At 42.0% G+C, this 3211-nt stretch overlaps 1 protein-coding gene across 1 annotated transcript in view; it reads left to right on the top strand.

Moving 5' to 3' along the window:
* Positions 1-1031: 1031 nt before the first annotated feature.
* The window catches only part of FRMD7 (FERM domain containing 7), a 21036-nt gene continuing 18856 nt past the window's right edge, over positions 1032-3211 (top strand). The window contains exon 1 of the mRNA XM_032228555.1: positions 1032-1088. Coding sequence (XP_032084446.1) covers positions 1032-1088 — 57 coding nt within the window. The remainder of the gene's footprint in view (positions 1089-3211) is intronic.

The following is a 3211-nucleotide window of genomic DNA, read 5'->3' as shown; positions in this document are numbered from 1 at the left end:
CCTATTTTCTTTTCTAGTTTCCTTTCTCTAGCCCAGTGGTTCCCAAACTTGGTAACTTTAAGACTTGTGGACTTCAACTCCCAGAATTCTCCAGCCAGCTCTGCTTACCAAGTTACCAAGTTTGGGAACCACTGCTCTAGCTAATCATAAAATCTTCCCCCTGTCTTGAAGTACTCCGATTCCTCTTTATCCTTTATTTTCATTGTCAGCCTATTCATCTCTGCACAATCTAATATCTTTTTTACTGTCTCTTCATCAGCTTCTTTAGTTTCCAATTTTGGGCAAATACAATTCTTGCTGCTGTAGTTACATGTATAATCAAATAGGTTTCCTCTTTCTTGAATTTCTCTGGGATAATACCTAGTAGAAATGTCTCTGGTCTGAATTCTGTTTCTTCTTGTAACATTTTCTTTAGCCATGCTCTTTATCTTAGTCCAATGCTTCTGCACATGTCCACCACATATGTTAATAGGAACCTATTGCTTGTTTCCAACATTTCGCTGATTTGTCTTTAAACATCTTTGCTATTTTTTTCCAGTGACAGGAACTTTTTAAAAAGACAATGAAGATGCAGGAAGCCTAGAAATTCTGAACCAACAGCCCTAAACTTTAAAAAAAAAAAAAAGAGAGAGAAGGCCATTTCTATCCCCTGTCCTTGCTTGCCTTTTCCTCTTGAGGATCAATGGAGCAGGGCTGGACCAGCTCTGGAGAACCCCTGGGTTTGATTCACAGGCGACATGGTCTTTATTTCTTTGTACCGGGGATAATATTTTCGCCTCTCCATATGGAGGATCTTGGAAAAGAGGTGAATACGAAAAAAGGCACGAGCAAAAGATTTCCGGTTTCGTGATGGTCGTCGCATCTCCTCCATCTTCCCTTTTGGTCTTCTGCTCCTTTGTGAAAACCTGCACTCCAGGCTCCTGTTCTTATCCAGCCAAGAATAAAATTCTGTATGAATGGGAAGACGCCCTCCCTCCCTTCAGATTGCACAGAACCTCAACCTCGGTGGCTGCCGAGCCACTTAACCAAGGATGCTCCATCTCAAAGTCCAGTTTCTGGATGACTCTCAGAAAATCTTCGTGGTTGATGTAAGTATATTCGCTGCTTCTTCTCCGTTATTTCGCTTGGTGGGATTTGTTTGAACCTTCTTCGACAGGATGATGTTTTAATTTCAGTACTGTTGTGGGTTTTTTTTTAATCTAATTGCATCTTTCCACGTTTTGAACAATTGCTAATTCACAGTAAGGACTATTTCTAAATATCCCTTGGACGAGAATCGAGGATCGTGGTGTTATCTGATCACAAATAAATCGCTTTAATGTGCAAAGACAGTGTCCCCCCATTAAATCTCCATCTTGGATTGTAATCCCCCAAATTGTTAAGAATTTTAAGAACGGTTATTTTATACATTGGCTCCTGCTTCATTTGTTCTATCAAATGAATATTCCAAAGGATGAATTAGATAGATCCGGGTGCTGGAAAAGAGGCTTTCTGACAGCTAAAAATCACAGAATTGTAGTGAGTCAAAATGATAGTTACCACTGAGACAATTTATCATTTTGGTAAATTTAGCATTGTTTCACTTTATAAACATGGAGTTTGCCTTACAGCTTAAAGTGGAATTACCTAATACCTTTATCTAAAGGAGAGATCTTTCTGAAAGAAGCTCTCCGTTTCAAAAATGAAATCTTCCCAGGCAATAAAAACATACGTTTCGAAATCAAACTGTAGTAGGATTTTTGCTACATCCATGCGGATGTGCCTTTGTTTTTTTTAAAGAAAGAATCTTGAGTAAGAACAGCACCACAATATGGATGGTTTTCGTTCTAAAAGTACGCAGAACGGAGCATAAGTGCGAAATAATTTAGCTTAAAAAAAAAAACCCTATATGATCTCCATCTTGATAGGCTGTTCTCGATACCGAATTGTTTTAAGATTTATAGTTGAGAAGCCCTTGGAAACTCAGAGGCAGAGATATGTTAAGAGTCTATCTTGAAAGTGGGTTGTAATCATGAAACCCGACTTTTGCGGGATGGATTATTCTTGGCGCTGATTTCCCCCCCTTTTTAAAATTTCAGATTCAGCATTTTTCACTTCCTTCTCTTCCAGTTCACCCTCCTGCCACTTTCCTTCTCGGGTTTAGCTTTAAAGGCCATGTGTGCTGCAAGAAATAACCTCCATTAAATCCCAGAGTTGGCCTTTCTTTTCAAAGGCTCCAGAATACCTTCCAGGCATGTGATGCATTTGATGTCAAATAGTCACCATAATGTCCTGGAATTTTTTTTTTTAAAGAGGGAGAGAGAGAGAGAGAGAGAGAGAGAGAGAAGGAGAGAAAGAGAGATAGCCTAGGGTTACTTTCCCAATGGATTCTCTTAAACAGAAGGGGCTCTTCTTGATAGCAGAACCGGTGGGATAGAGATATGGACGTCTCTTAAGTGGATTTCAAGGTCAGTAAACAGAAGGGGTTTTAGCGAATTCTGCACGCAGAGAGCGAAAAGCAGAGGGAGGGTACTGCCCCTTTCTTGCTTTCATGATATGAAGGGGTTCATGTGTCACCCTATGAGAAAATCTAGCTGCTTCAAAGACTCCGGGTGCACAAAATACAAAGGCTAATTTGCAAGAAGCCAGCTTTGGATCAAATGGCACGAAAGGCATCCGAACGTTTCAGGACAAGAATGGATCCAAGGTCTCAGAGAAGGGCAGGTTGCCCTCGGTTAGAGTTGAGGTTGGGGGGGGGGACTTCAACTCCCAGGATTCTCCAGCCAGTGTCCCTCAACCTTGGCAGCTTGGAGATGGGTGGACTTCAACTCCCAGGATTCCCAAGTCCGCCCATCTTCAAGCTGCCAAGGTTGAGGGACACTATCCTGAAGACCCAGGAAACATCTAATGCATGGGTCAGATAGTGCAAATAATCAGGAGAAAGAACTGCAGTTTAGGCACTTCCCTGTCTTTTAATTGTTGTTGTTAGTTGCAAAGTTATGTCCGACACATCATGGCCCCATGGACGATGTTCCTCCAGGCCTTCCTGTCCTCTACCCTCCTCTGGAGTCCATTTAAGCTCACGCCGGCTGCTTTGGTGACTCCATCCAGCCACCTCCTTCTCTGCCGTCCCCTTCTTCTTCTTTTACCCTCCATCGTTCCCAGCATGAGGCTCCTCTCCAGGGAGTCCTTCTTCCTTCTCATTAGTTGGCCAAAGTCTTTTGAGTTTCCC

Source organism: Thamnophis elegans, chromosome 12, assembly GCF_009769535.1.
Source record: "Thamnophis elegans isolate rThaEle1 chromosome 12, rThaEle1.pri, whole genome shotgun sequence".
Classification (NCBI taxonomy): domain Eukaryota; kingdom Metazoa; phylum Chordata; class Lepidosauria; order Squamata; family Colubridae; genus Thamnophis; species Thamnophis elegans.
This window is presented reverse-complemented; position numbering and strand designations above follow the sequence as displayed.